The sequence below is a fragment of the Rhineura floridana genome, chromosome 15, assembly GCF_030035675.1.
Source record: "Rhineura floridana isolate rRhiFlo1 chromosome 15, rRhiFlo1.hap2, whole genome shotgun sequence".
NCBI lineage: Eukaryota > Metazoa > Chordata > Lepidosauria > Squamata > Rhineuridae > Rhineura > Rhineura floridana.
This window is the reverse complement of record NC_084494.1, coordinates 28874806-28888545: the sequence shown is the minus strand read 5'-3', so window position 1 is coordinate 28888545 and position 13740 is coordinate 28874806. Positions and strand designations below refer to the sequence as shown.

At 48.2% G+C, this 13740-nt stretch overlaps 1 protein-coding gene across 1 annotated transcript in view; it reads right to left on the bottom strand.

Annotated features, from left to right (window-relative positions):
• The window catches only part of SPACA6 (sperm acrosome associated 6), a 75788-nt gene extending 62825 nt beyond the window's left edge, over positions 1 to 12963 (bottom strand). Inside the window, exon 1 of the mRNA XM_061597739.1 lies at positions 12809 to 12963. Coding sequence (XP_061453723.1) covers positions 12809 to 12963 — 155 coding nt within the window. The remainder of the gene's footprint in view (positions 1 to 12808) is intronic.
• Positions 12964 to 13740: the final 777 nt, after the last annotated feature.

The following is a 13740-nucleotide window of genomic DNA, read 5'->3' as shown; positions in this document are numbered from 1 at the left end:
GTCTGGGAATAGTTTTCCTGGTCTGGAGGAACCAGGGGGTAACACTCTCCCTGAAGGGCGGGAATCATAGTCTGGGATGTTTGCTCAACCTAGCTTTGTGCTCAGATTCTTACTAAGGGGTTGTGGCCCAGAGTGCCTTCTACCAGCTTAGGGTGGTTCACCACAGACACAGCTTTCTTAGAGAATGGCACCTGACCTCTGTGACACACATCTTGGTGTAAAGGGGAGAAAGGAGGAAGTGGTTTGAGAGACCAGATCTTTTGAGTGGCTGACGGTGGAGAAGGTGGAGGCCAGGGCTGGGATGTATCAGGAGGAGGAAACACAGAGATAAGCCCTAACCCAGCAGCGAAGAAGATTTTTCCTACGCAGGGTCGTTGACCCACGGGAAAAGTCATGGGGCGGGGAGATTGCAGACAGAGCCAGTGTCAAAAGTGGGCAGAGCCAGGGCCAAAACTGGGACGTGTCTGCAGTGTTTGCACAGCGCTTTCTCTCTGTGTGTCACCCCATCCCTTCTCTAACTCTCAGTCTCTTACATGTGCACACACAAATACATGTATCAGAAGGGGAAGCAATTCACAGAGGGGCAGTCCAGATAGCAAGTGGGGCCTACAGCTTCCGGAGAGCTGGATGATACTGAGAGCTGAATGTATTCAGGCTGACAGCCACAGGATCTTCACCCTAAGCCTAGATTCAGGTGACATAATGGAATGACTTCTCTCTTAGAGGCCTCCTTATACACCAAGATCTTCAATAAAGGCCTCGATCTTTGTCTGAGGCTGGACAAGAGGGGACACGGCACAGCACCTATTCAGTAGAAGTGCCACCTCTTTGGAACTCCCTCCCTACTGAAGTCCAAGTCTAGTTTAAAGGTAAAGTACCATAAGAAGAGAAAGCAAGGTCCTTGAAGTCACCCATTCACAGCACCTAGACAGCAGTCTGGGCAGGCAGGCACACAGGTCCTGTGGTCACTATTCTCCGCTATGTTGAGATGCATTGTATTTCTGTTTAAATTATAGGAGTTACTGCTAAATGTGCATCAACACATGCAAATTAGCACATGGATATTTTATGCAGATCTGTGCCCTCTTCCCCCCCTTTCGTGTGTGTGTGATGAATTTCCTCTTTTTTGGCAATACGTAAATGGCTACCCTAATTGAAGCCCACCAGGCCAGCTTTGTCCTCACCTTACATTGACTAGTTCCCTTTTTTAGTTATTAGTTTTCAGTTTGGTGGCGTTTCATTGTCTTGTAGCTTTTAAGAGTTTTTTTTTTACAAAAAACTCTAAGTTTTAAATTGAAAATTAGAGGAAAGTTGTATTGTAAACCACCATGAGGGCCTTCTAAGGCCGCATGGCAGGATATAAATGTTAAATCTCTCTCTCTCACACACACACACACACTTTGCAACAATGCAGTGGCTCTTTAGTCCCATCTGTGGCAAAGTTAGCCATTTCCCTAGAATCAGGGAATAGAAAAAAACATTGCTAATTATTATTATTATTATTTATTAAATTTATATACCGCCCGACTAGCAATAGCTCTCTGGGCGGTGAACACAGAAATACAGTAACATAGGAAATACAATAAATGACACAATATAATACAAAATAATACAGTCTAAAATCAATACAATAACATTTTTAAAATTAAATCAATTTAAATTAAAATGCTTCAGAGAATAGGAAGGTTTTAACCTGGCACTGAAAAGAAAGCAGAGTCGGTGCCAGGCGCACTTCCTCGGGAAGACTGTTCCATAGTTCTAAGCAACAGACACCCCTTAGGCCAGGGGTGGGGAACTTCTGGCCTGCAGGCCAAATTAGGCCTCCCCATTTGGCCCATGAAGCTATTTCTCCCAAGCCACGCTCACCTGCCCCACACCTGATATCATATGTGACATCAGGTTTTGAACAGGTTGATCAGTTGCTCACACTTTATGATGCCAGATGTTGTAAGGTAGATGGTCGCACCCACTTGTTAAAAGTTGGCCAGTGGGTCAGATGTGGCCAAAAAAGGTTCCTTACCCCTGCCTTAGGCCCTGCTAATTGGTTGGCCAGGTCAGAGTTGTTGTGTTGCTACTCCACACAACAGTAATGGTGAGGGTGTTTGTTTCCTGTGCTAATTGACCATTTCCACCTGTCACCCATATGCACGTATCAGACTGTTGCCGGTGTAAAAACCCCATCTGTCCATGAAACAGTCAGTACTGAAGGATGCTTAGATAACCAGAGAAGCATGCAGGCTTCTCTTGCTAATCGCCTCATTTAAATGTGAAGTGTTTTAAGGACCGTGGCAATTCTGCTCTTCGTGCAATGGACCAACATTATACAAAACTCTTCCTTATACCAGGCTGCATTACATGAACATAAGCAAACAGCATGCAGTCTTCTGGTAGGGGTTATTCAAAGGGGAGTATCATACCTACTCCACTTCAAGAACCGAAGAATATAACACTGTTTTCACCACTTCTCTCTCTCCCCCCCCCCACACTGAGAGAATCATATTCTGAGAAGTGACAGACTGATATCCCAGAATTCTCTTTCCTTCTTATAATGCAAAGAGCCATATGTTTCATGGTGAATAGAGACACCTTGGGAAGGAAGAGGGAGAGTGAACCCTTCTCTTGACATTCACATTAAGAGACGGCACAGGAGTTAGGGAAAAGATGGCCAGCCTTTCAACATCAGGGCTTCTGTACTTTTCAGAGTTGTGTGCAGAAGAGAGAATTTTAGCAGATGCAGCTTCTCATTTCATTGTGCCACACTGAATCTCACCCATCTTTCTAGAACCTGGCATCATAAAATGAAGCGGAATGTTGGAAGATTCAAGACACACCAAAGGAAGGACTTCTTCACAAAGCACATAGTTAAAATGATGGAATCTGCTATTAAGGGGACAATGTTGAGGTATGAGAGGCAGTATGTCTCTGAATTCCAGCTGCTGAAGATCACAAGTGGAGTGGAGCTATCCTGCTCATGTCTTCCTTGTAAGCTTCTCATAGGCATCTTGCTCAGCAATGTGAGAACGGAATGCTGGACTAGATAGGCCTTTGGTCTGATGCAGGAACATTTTACTTGAAATGTTCTGTTAAAATTCCCTCTTTTGCCCAGCTATTCAAAGGTACAGAAGCCCGATCTAACAAGGATGGCCATTCTTGAATTAGGACAGTCCTGTTTAAGAGAAGATTCCTTCCTCCTTTCCCTTCCTCACCTTGAGTTCTCTCTCAGGGCCTGCTGACAATGCTTTGAGCTCACAGCAGCTGCTGTTTATTGTCAATCTGTGGCTTCTACATGACCAACCAACATTTGTTAAGAGTAAAAATAGGAACACTTAAATATATATATATAAGTCTGACAGCTGGAGCAAGAAAAACCATGGAAATAGTAATTTCCAATGTCCCCTCAGTTAGAAAACACGTATTTTACATTTAGCTCCTACAAATCCGTGTTTGCTAGATACAAATTTAACTTGCAAAATCATATGATTTTAAGAATATTGAGCCATATTATACAACAGCAAAGTTGTGAGATTCAGTAGAAAACCGCAACCACCACCACCACCATCATCATGTATGCTGACATCTAGTTAAATATAACCTAATAAGAGGTTAAAATTCCATCCACGTCTCCAGCTAATATGAAATGGAAATGGACTTTCTTCAAGTCAATTCCGACTTATGGCAACCCTATGAATAAGGTTTTCATGTACACAGTGAGAAAACAGGTATGGTTGGAAGGGTATGCTTCTAGTCCCTATGAGCACCTCATCTTTAGAAAACTCTAGAAGAACAAGGTGGGTTTTTTGTTTTGTTTTTTCCTCCTGTGGCAACAACTGAAAAGCATGGTGGGTGGGAAACTGGAATCTTTCCATTTCGGTTTTAGTAAGACACAATAGAATAGGAGGGGGGTTTTGAGGGTGGGGGGAAGCTTAGTGTCACAACAGCAGCAACACTGGCAATCAGGAACAGCAGCAACACTGGCAATCAGGATGCAGGGATATTACAAAGCTGTAGAAGGGTGGTCCAGGGCTGAAGCAATTAAGCAGCTTTGATGTTACAAAGTCAGGGGTATTGGCTGTGAAGAAGGGGATAACAGCGTTTCAAGCCACAGGGGGCTAGAGTGAAGACTGGGGTGGAAGAGCTTTAGCAATGTTGCTGGACAAGAGAACTCAATACTAGACTGAATTGGGAGGGGGGGGAGGTAGCAAGAGCTGGGCCCGGAAGGGTTAAGGGGGAACAGAACTATCAGGCTAAAGCCTGTGTTAGGCCTTGTTGCCATGGCGGCAGACTGTCTAGCTGGCACTCCCTGACCCCTGAAGGGGGATCTTGGGGAGGGGGAAAGAGGCTGAGACACAGACACTACCAGGCGGGGTTAGGGCAGAGTCCCAGGAGAATCAGTCTAGCACCTGATACACATGTACAACAGTACAGCTGCACACACACACACACAATCCCCAGACATGTGCCGACGATATCCGGCCTAAAACACCACATGAACAGCGAACAAGGCATCAGAGCAAGGTGCTGAGCCACACACAGTGATTCACAGTGATAAAGAAGAACACTGATGCAGACAAAGAGCAACGCAGCCATATACATCACCCACCTCCTAATACATAGCAGCAGATAAATTACAAAACCCCACAAATGCACACAGGTGAAACTCACTGCATGCACAAAATGCCGGAAAAGAAAGGAAGCAACATGACAAAGAGGAAACAGCAAAGCAAGTGCACAGCAGTGACTCTCATGCATACACCAGACTGCAGTGTCATGGTACCCACAGAGGCGTGCAAACACAGATAGGCGCGCACACACCCCAAGACAGCTACACAAGGCCACACACTTCCAGACTGCGAGTATATCACCACACCAATTTCGGAGGGCTAAGAGTTTACCCACCAAAGCCAAAAATCAAAAACAGTGACCCAGTTAGGGAGCAAGAAAATGCAAAGCACGGACCAACAGCCCAGGAGACTGGCATGATGCAGGGATCCCAGGGGAAACACATCGCCCCTACATTTCAAATACAAGCCCGCCAGAAATCCTAGAATCTCACCTCTAAGATGTATGCTCCCACGCCTGACTTTTGGAATGTGATCAATCCTGCCCCTTTAAAATTGCTCACTGCCACTCCTCCCACCCCAAACCCTTCACTTCACTTAAAATTAGCCTTTTTGTCACCAGAGGCAAAAACACTAATTTGTGCCAACCTGCTGAGCTTCATCATCCCGTGACACCACTGCTCCTGCCAGTCAGCTTCCTCCTATCCCATATTCCAGTACCCGGTCAGCCTCTGGTCAAGATGGCACAAGCCTAGAGAAATCAAGCCAGGAAACCTGTATGCTTTATATAAGCTCTCTGCCTCCAGCCACTTCCACATATCTGGAGACAGTTTGGGTAGGACTCAGTGGTGGGCTATTTTGGACATCAGTTGATCTAAAAGTGAACTCCAAATTCACTACTTGTGGTGCCCCACCTCTTGATTGGGCTGGCCTTGTTTATAACACAAACACACACCAAAACCTCCATCTTAACTGTCCCCTAGGACTGGCCTTGGAATAGGGATCTGTGATTTTCCTCTGCAAGGTAGAAGTTGCTCTGATTCAGCCTCTGGTTTGGGTGTGGAATTAGGTAGCTGGCGGTGAGGGACAGGACAAGATTAGAATGCAGGTGTGGGGCTTTGTCCAGAAGCATTAGCAATTATTTGTTCTGGCTGTCTCAGAAAGTGAGACTGAAAAGTGGGCAAAAAAACCCTTAATCAGCAAAGCAACAGCTCCCTTGTGCAAAAGATGGTCTCAGTACAGTTCTTGAAGGGAGTCCCCCTCTCCATGAGTACTAGCCCCTTTGCTTAATAACCAAACTCAGCCACTCTCATGCACAGGCTGGAACTCTGCCTGCATGTTTAGACACTGAAGGCGGCTCTGCGTTGTTACCACCACTCCCCTTCTGGGAACAGCGAGACATACCATATGCACAAGAATACATTCTGGTAGCTAGTGCTAAGATAACTACCATACCACCAGGTCCCATGCTCACAGTCATTAATCTTTGCCCCAAACATGCAAGAAAAGCTAAAAAAAGGGCAATGACTATTAGAGGTGTCTGACAATGCACGCTTAACTAACCTCTTCCCCAGATTATGTCCTTCTCAAAAGAATTTCAGTCTATCATAAAATCCTGCCAATCTGAAAACCTAGTTTCCAACTAGAAGCACTCTTCTACCCCTAGAACATCACCACTCACACCCCGTAGCCTGACACCCCAGAACTGGTTAAGGATACCCACTCCCAAATCCATTCCCCTGCATTCCTCATGACAGCAAGCATATGCAGCTTTGAAAAATTAGGGTGGTGGTGGGAGAGACTGGGACTGAACTGGTGGCCACTCGCTTGCTTGGACATGGAAGACATGTCTGGTCCATGCAAAAGAGGATAGCCTTTTACAGAGACTGGCATGACAAACAAACTTTTCACCTCTTTCTTACCTATCACCTCCAGATGGGCGAAAACAAAAGAAATTGAGACTTTACCCAGCTTGGCAAACCTTATGCATCTGGCCTAACATAAATGTTTAAAAAATTCTACTAGAAAGAAGACCCATACCTTTCCCTCTTATTTCATGACCACCTCCCAAGCCATCACTACCCCAGTCCTGATACTTACAACATTTTTGTCTCTAATACAAGGAAACACTCTCCACCCCTTTCTTCTCAGCTTCCTTCACTCCCTCCTGCCAACCCTAAGTTCCCAGTCACAGCAACGTGTATGTGTGGAAAATGGGAACCCCCATGTCATTCTGCATTTTCTCTTCTTCTCCCCATCCTATCCTTACACACACACTGTGTAATGAATTAATCCTGGGGACACTGCAATGCTTCCTGAAAGGGTTGAACAGGTAGGCATATTAGAGAGACACATGGGGGGGGGAATGCCAAAAAGCAAATATGTTGTTGACCCATAAGGGGAAAACACACACACACATCATCTACAGTAGACCAACCAAAGAGATAACATGGCAAGGAGGAGAGCAGGTGCCCATAATCATTCCAACCCTTTAAGGAAGCAGTGAAAAGGCCTGCCATCCGCACATACATATTATATAGCCCAAAAACATACTTTCTGGCCACTCCACCAACCTCCAAAAGGCAGCATGAGACCCTATGGCCAGGCTTCCACTCTTCCTAGGGTATGTGAAAACCTGGGCATACATGAACAAGTAGGGATAAGGTGTAATATCAGGGTGGCGAAATGGGTGGCGAAATGCAAATAATTCAGGAAATACGAACATACAGTGTTGAAGGCTAGGGTGTGGGTAGGAAGAAACAGAAAGGTGCATGGGAATTACCGGGTGGGTGAAGCTGAAAATGATGGATAAGGGGGTGGGTGGGTGGATACTGAGCTGGGCTGGAAGTTGTCTATCAGGGGCAGAAATAGATCAGTGCCTATAAAGGGTGATGAATGGATGGGGAAGCCAGTAGAGGAGATGGATGAACAGGGAGACATGAAGGACAGGATGCGAGTTGCAATACATGGATGGGTGTGCATTAGAAAAAAAGGGCAGACATAAGGAGCTGGCTGAGTGAACTGGAGTGATGGGTGGGCACATATCTATATATCTGGACAGGTGGGGAAATGGATAACAGTGTGCCATTGTGTGTTAATCATGGGTGCTTTGACACTCATACACACAGGTTCAGATTGGCAATTTATCCCATAATTGTTTGTGTTCTAAGGTCCTTTTTCATGATGACCCCATTCATACTGAAGGACGGCAGCATCCCCACCCTCTACCAGGCCCCTTGAACCCAGAGTTCAGAGCAAATGGAGCCTTCAACAGTCCCCCAACAACTATTGCAAAGAGAAACATTTGCGGCTTCTTGGAATGTAGGCTTCTACCCTCAAATGTCACACAGAGGATGTGGGGAGAGAGATCAACACTAGGAAACCCATGGGGGAAAGGGGGACACAGAGAGAGAGAGAGATGGAAGGGATGAGGAGCAGGGAAAGAAGAGATGGAGAACAGCTAGAGATGGGACCACTGCAATAAGCTCCCCTCCCCCATCTGTCCCTGCTCTGCTGCAATTCCCTCCCTGCTCACAGACACACTCTCACACACAATGCCTTAGAGCTGGTCGGGAGGTCAAGTTCTTAAGAGGATTCTGGCTCTGATTCAGGCAGTGAAAGTGCATGGAGGGGGGCATAGGGACTGCATGAGACCACATGTTTGCGTGCACAAAAGATTGGCTGTGCATGCATGCTTCACTAGGTGAACATGACCTCCTCAAGAGCCCTCAGCACCTTTGTACATCATCCTGTTGTGGCTGTTCCACATTCATATCATCTCCCATGGCCTTACAATTAGTCAACCATAGATAGATACACAAGGGTGCCCTGTGCATAGCTCTTCTCACCCAACCCCTTTCACCTAAATTATGATTTTATTGGACTCGGATTTGAGATTAAAGCATTTAAAAAGAGTCCAGCACATAAAAGCACACTGGTCAAATTGCATGTGCCAAAAGAAAAACATGGACTCTAGTGCTCAAATTGACAGACACACAAATACAGTCAACTCTAGGCTACCTGGGGAGAATAGGTCAGCCCCCCACTTCTTATCTTCCAAGACATCCTTATTTGGGTGTGAAGAAAGTAGGTTACAACTGAGGAGGTGGGCAAGGGTGAAAATGGTGAAATCACCAGGCAGGCAAGCTATGTAGGTGTTTTCCCCGCAAAGCAGACATCTCAAAGACTCCCCCATCATTTTATATCCCTATCCTATACATAATGTCTGTTACCTTTCTGAAACAACTAACATAAAATCAACTGCTGCTGCACAACACCCCAGAGTCAGCTGCATCCCTGTTTTTATTCTCAAGTGTCCATTATTGTGGGAGATCACTATGACTGTTGGATATTACCATAACACTTGGAGGATGCATGTGTGGAATTTTAGATATGTTCTCATCCCTGTTTAAAACTTATCTGCTGTTTCATAGCACTGGAGTGATGGCAGGATTTAATTCAAACAAAACATTGTTCATAATTATATTATATACGCATTTTACCATTGCATTAAGTAAAGGTTGATTCCCACCAGTGGGAAGGACCCAAAAGGGAGCAGGTACAGTTTTTGGGTAAGAAATACATTTCTTGTATTGCAGGGTGTTGTAAAAAAAGGTGTGGAAGTAATCACAAGGGGCCGGGAATCTATATTGTGTCAGCATTTGTGTGATAGTGTCACGTAGAGACATGAGAGGATGGAGAGGTATACAGGAGGACACGGCAGTGGATATGTAAGAGAGTACGCATGCATCTGTGTATTAGCAATGAGTTTAACTGTTGCAGAACAATTTATTCTTGTTCATAATTTGGGTGTGTGGTTCCTGTTCCTGGCACTATTCTATACAGAGGTGACTGCAATATTGGTCAGAGAGTGGGAAGCCAAAGGACTATGCCCCCCCACTCCCAAGATGATGCCCCACCCTGGAAAAGAGGCTGCTTGTATACATTCAAGCATGCGCGGACGCACCAACACCTTTGATGAAGAACATATGCATCTATTTCCTTGGACTGCAGAGGTGGTTCTGAACACGTTAACTTTTTCTAGGGTGCTACATACACATGTGTGTGTATTCATGGCTGTGCTACACAAGCGGAATATGAATTTGTCTCTATATACAGCGAGAGTGGGAGGGAGGAGGGGAAGGGTGTTTTCATGCATGGAAAACTGTAAGGCTGGATTATATAAGGCTGTGAGCTAAGGATTCCCTGTTTTGCAGCAGCTTCCCCAACCACCACCGAGGTGTGACTCCCTTCCCCGTGTGTAGCCCCTAGACCCCACTCCCCTCCTAGGCAAACTGATTTATGCTTAGGCAAAGCTCTGCCAATGAATGGAGGCTGCGCTGGGAGAGACCCCTGACCTCGCCCATGACCTCTGACCCTGTCTGGCTTCACAGACAGGCTGCAGCTGGGTCTCTCCCCCTTGACCCTTTAATTCCAGACCCGCCCTTCCCCACCAAGGAGACTGCCAGACATTAACCCTGTGAGTGCCACAGCTCTTACAAGAGTAGCCACCTTAGCTTGGATTGGTGAGGTGGGGGAGGGTAGGTGGGACGCAATCCGGACTCCTTAGTCCTGTACCTGATCCTGAGCTGGCTAAGATGGAAGGAGGTGTGTGGTTCAGAGTAGCGGGATAGGAGTCTAGAATCTTAAGATGCCTCCCTTGCTCTAAATTCAGCTTCTTCTTCGCCTCATCCAAATCCCATTTCAGCCGAATGTCCAAGCCGCTTCCCACTGAAAAGAGTTTTGAGCTCTATCACAAAGACATGCTCTCCTGCCCTCACACCCCATCCCTTCCTGATCTCAACAGAATATCATTCAGTCTGCAAATTCCAAGTCAAAATCGGGGGCACAGAAGGGAGACATGGTTCAGACACTGAAAAACATCCCCATCTCCCTCCTCCCTCGTCAGCCCCAAGCTCTCTTTGCTGCTTTCCCTGGGCTCCTCCTACTCTCATGTTCCACTCCCCTCCCCACCCTTAAATCTTAGCCTCCGGGTCGGTCCCCCACACATCCAGGTCTATTGATGCCCCCAAAACTCCCACAATGCCTTCCTCCCCTATTCTACTGAGGACAGGTTAGGGGCAGCAAGCAGCAGCAAAATGTACAGTCATTGGGGGGGGAGGCAAGCTCTTTTGGCCTCCCTCCCCCATTCCTGCCTGCAACTGCAGAGGTGCATCTTGGGATGAATAAATTATATGGGCAGTGGAATGGCAGAATTCAGGGACAGAGGAAAGAGAGCGAGAGAGACAAGCAGAACTGGGAAGGGGTGGCTGGGAAAAGAGAATTGCTGCTGTCTCCAAGAAGGCTTGGTGGGTTGTTGTTTAAATGTCAGGACCCCAAACCTTCGTTAAGGACCTTGAAAACATAATCAGAAAATATTTCATAACCTCCGTCTCAGATTCACCTACCTCCACCACACAAAAATCCTACAGGCCCCATTTCCAAGACAATCTTCCACTCCATCCCCACCCCCTCGAGCCCCACCACCACTCCCCACTGAAGGAAGTCTGCTTGCTCAAGCCCACTAGACCTCACTCTTCTCCTGCTCCCTAGGAAGGAACCCAAGCGTCCTGACAGCCCTTTTTTTCTTTTGATTTTGCAGACAGACTCCCCCAACGGATTCAAATGTGTGCACTGGTGGGATGGAAAAGTAACTGAGAGAGTGCCCCCCATTTTTTGCAATGCACAGCACCCATCCTAGAAAAGATGAGAGGAAGGAAGATAGGGGGGCAAAGGAAGAAAGTATTAAGACCTGGCAATACTTATGCTGCAGTCCTATTCCTGGGATCAAGCCCCAGTGAGCAAAGTGGGACTTCCGAGGAAACATACATGGGATCATACTGCCTTCCCTATTTGGCGGGGAGGGGGGAGAGAAAAGGACCAAATGATCCTTTCCAATGAACCCACCCAGGTAAAACCTGTCCTTTTGAGGGCCCCAGTGCCTCAGCCTCCTTCCTTCAGACAGCCTCCTGTGATCTTCCCTCACCCACCACCTCACCCTGCCCACCTACCTGATCCTTTGGGAGGGGGCTTGCAGCGATCCTCTCTTCCCTCAGTTACAGCTCCCACAAAATGTGTGAAGTATGCGTGTGTGTGTGTGGGGGGGGAGAGATCCGGACGAACAAAGAATGTGTGTCTAGGAAGTGTTATATAGGAGAGAGGAGGGGAAGGGGTGTCTGTCATTTGGCTGCCAGCCCTCTCTTCTCTGATTTGGGAGAAAGGAGAGATCCCTCCTCCTCTCAGGCTCCTGGTTCCCTCTCTTCGAACTTGACCTCCAATCTGATTCTCTTTCGTGTCCCCCCCTTTTTTTCCAGGCTTCTGCACAGGAAAATACACAGCGCCCGAGAGGCTGAGTAGAAAGGGGCCCCCACAGGGGGAACAGGGAGGGAAAGAGGGGGCTGGCTGTCCAGCCAGGAGTTGCTGCACCTGCAGGGGAAGGAGGCTTTGCCCTTCTTGCATCCACTCCCCTCACAGAATGGTGGTCGCGGGGGGGGGGGCGGATGGGATAGGAGGGATTTAATGGACTCTCCCACTCAGATGTAAAAGAGGGAGGCAAAAAGCCCAGGGAAATTCAAGGGTGGAAGGAGATGATGGGGGGTGGAACAGAGAGGGAGATGTCAGATTGCGGGGCAGGGAGGAGAAAAGAAGCAAGGCATGAACTCAAGGACAGGAGGAAAGCGGTGTGGGTTGGGGAGTGGATTGAAACAGGGAGAAAGCAGCAGAACATCCCCACACATACAGAAATAGGGTTGGCAGAGAAAGGTTGCAGGGGACAGGGAGAGTGAGTGAGTGATCATGGGGGGGGGGGATGAATCCACAAAGGGAGAGAAAAGAGGATTGGAAAAGCGGGCTGAGGCAGCAGGAGAATGACAGAAGGAGCCGGGAGGAATGAGGAAAGGGGCTGGGAGAAAAGGTGGAGCGGAGGCTGCCATAAGCCACTTACCGGGGAGTAAAGCCATTGAACTTCCAGCGGGAAGAAGGGGGGCAGGGAGGGAGGCAAGCAGGAAGGAGGGAGGGATCTAGATAAGATGACAGGAGAAAGGCAGAAGAGAAAGCTGGAGGGAGAGAGAGATTAGAGGCAAGGCAAGGGCTGCTGCGGATGCAGAGGGGGGGGATAGAGGAATGCCAAAATGACATGCGCCCCCCGTTCAGTGCAGGGGGGATGGCTCGGAAAGGGGAGTCTCCTCCCCCGCCCCCTCCCTCTCTCTGCCTCCGCCGATCTTTAATTTCAAGCCTCGCCGTGCACTCACCTGCCAGGACCCGAAGCGCTGCTGCTGCGGCCGCTGCCACCGCCACCAGCCTCCTCCTCCTGCTCTGCGCCTCCACCGGCAACGCAGACCAAGTCTCCGGGGCTCGCCAGCGCTGCATGCTGGGAGAGGCTCTTTGGGGGTGCTGGTGATGTCATTGGTTGGAGAAGGGGGGGCGGGATATTGGATCCCCTCCCGGAAAAGAAAGGGGTGGGAGAGAGCGAGGGAGAGGCAGATAGGAAAGGAAAGGAGCTGACTGCCGCCCTCCCTTCCCGGCCCTGGAGTTGCTGATTCGCCTGCGCTGGCGGACTGCGCTAAGCAACCTCCTGCTGCCTGCAGCAAACTCGTCCTGTTCACGCCCGCCCCCCCTCCGCACTTCATGGAAGACTGGGGGTGTGTGGAGAGGCTTCACTGGGACTGGTGCCCTCTACAGTTAGCTAGGGAAGGAGGAGGAAGATTAAGGCTGCGTTTGGGTGATGGTAGACGCAGGACTCCTGGGTCCATGGTCTCTCTCGCTCTCCCCCCGCCCCACTTGGCCCCAGAGAACCAGCTGACTTGGTCAAGGGATAAGGAAAAGAAGAGCTCAGTCCGAGAGAGGGTTCAGCAGGGTGTCTCGGCGATTCTGAGTGCCAGGTTTCGAGCCCTGCTGATAGTGCCCCTGAGCGTGCGTGGAGTGGATTTCTCTCACTAAAGTGTTCAGTGGCAGTATATTGTAGGTGTCATACAAACGAAACAAGAAATACTCTAAGGGCAGTAGTAGTAATAATAGTAACTAAGGCTCCAAACTGTGGCATGATTAGTCGGCTTCCCCTCCAAGGGCAAGGCCCCTGCTGTCATTCCCTACTTTTCCTCTTGGCTAAGGTGGAAACTGGCATGAGAAATAATGCCATTCTCGTAACGCAAGGAGTGAGTAAAAGCAGCCTCCCTGCTCAGTT